The sequence below is a fragment of the Penaeus monodon genome, chromosome 15 (assembly GCF_015228065.2).
Source record: "Penaeus monodon isolate SGIC_2016 chromosome 15, NSTDA_Pmon_1, whole genome shotgun sequence".
Taxonomy (NCBI): domain Eukaryota; kingdom Metazoa; phylum Arthropoda; class Malacostraca; order Decapoda; family Penaeidae; genus Penaeus; species Penaeus monodon.
In genome coordinates this window covers 46,599,086-46,599,947 of record NC_051400.1, presented here as the reverse complement: position 1 = coordinate 46,599,947, position 862 = coordinate 46,599,086, and the positions used below count along the sequence as shown (strand labels likewise).

Here is an 862-nt window from a genome sequence, read left to right as displayed (position 1 = left end):
CAATATTACCAATAACAGTGGAGAAGACAGAACAAAACAAATGCTGAATTTGTGGAAAACATAAAGCAGCAAAATACATGCTGAATATGTTGATATCATAAAAGACCATCACTTATACTTTTAGCTTGAATGAAGGTATCAATGAATTGACAGGTTTGCCTAAAGGCTGGCTGCTCTTGCTTGTCAGAACATCACTCCACCTTTCTTCAGTGGTGAGAGTCGAGTGTCACCTACTGATAATGTAACCAATTACAATTGGTGCAGTGCCAAGTGCACAGCCTGTGTAGTTACAAAATAACCAGGGCAGCAAAATTTGTGCTAAATCGTCAGTGTATGTTAAGAGAGGGATGTAAACTTTTGAGGTTTGCGTGATAGCAGTAATTCATGTTAGCAAATGACATGTTAGCAGAGGGTAGAGTGTACACTGTTTGGAATAGATTTTCAGTAACTTTTCAGTAATAATTGGGAAATAAAAGAAAAAAACATTGAGCCTCTTCAGATTTCTCGGTTGTGTCTACCCAGAAGGTAGATAACTATTTCAGACTAAGGTTATTTATCCAGAATACTAGTTTGATATACAAATCTTCCAGGTAAGTTAATCATAGAGGGCTAGAAAACATTTTTCTCACTACAGGTGCAACAGATCTCAGTCATCGCCTCTCATTCCACATGGCAGATGTCCAGTTATCGCTTGCAGGAAGTGGGACTCTAGGCTCCTCTTCACCTTATACTCAGCCTTCAAGACAGCGATGTCATTGTCCCACTTGTGGACGCATGCTCAGTCAGAGGAGGTAAATTTGTAGTGTGTGATGTAACCAGTTGTCTGAAAATTTTATTTGTTCTTCCTTAACCCAGTGTCCCT

General features: G+C 39.2%; 1 protein-coding gene across 1 annotated transcript in view; it reads left to right on the top strand.

The window, feature by feature from the left end:
* The window catches only part of LOC119582054, a 15,764-nt gene that overhangs the window by 13,639 nt on the left and 1,263 nt on the right, over positions 1-862 (top strand). Inside the window, exon 2 of the mRNA XM_037930296.1 lies at positions 635-791. Coding sequence (XP_037786224.1) covers positions 635-791 — 157 coding nt within the window. The remainder of the gene's footprint in view (positions 1-634; positions 792-862) is intronic.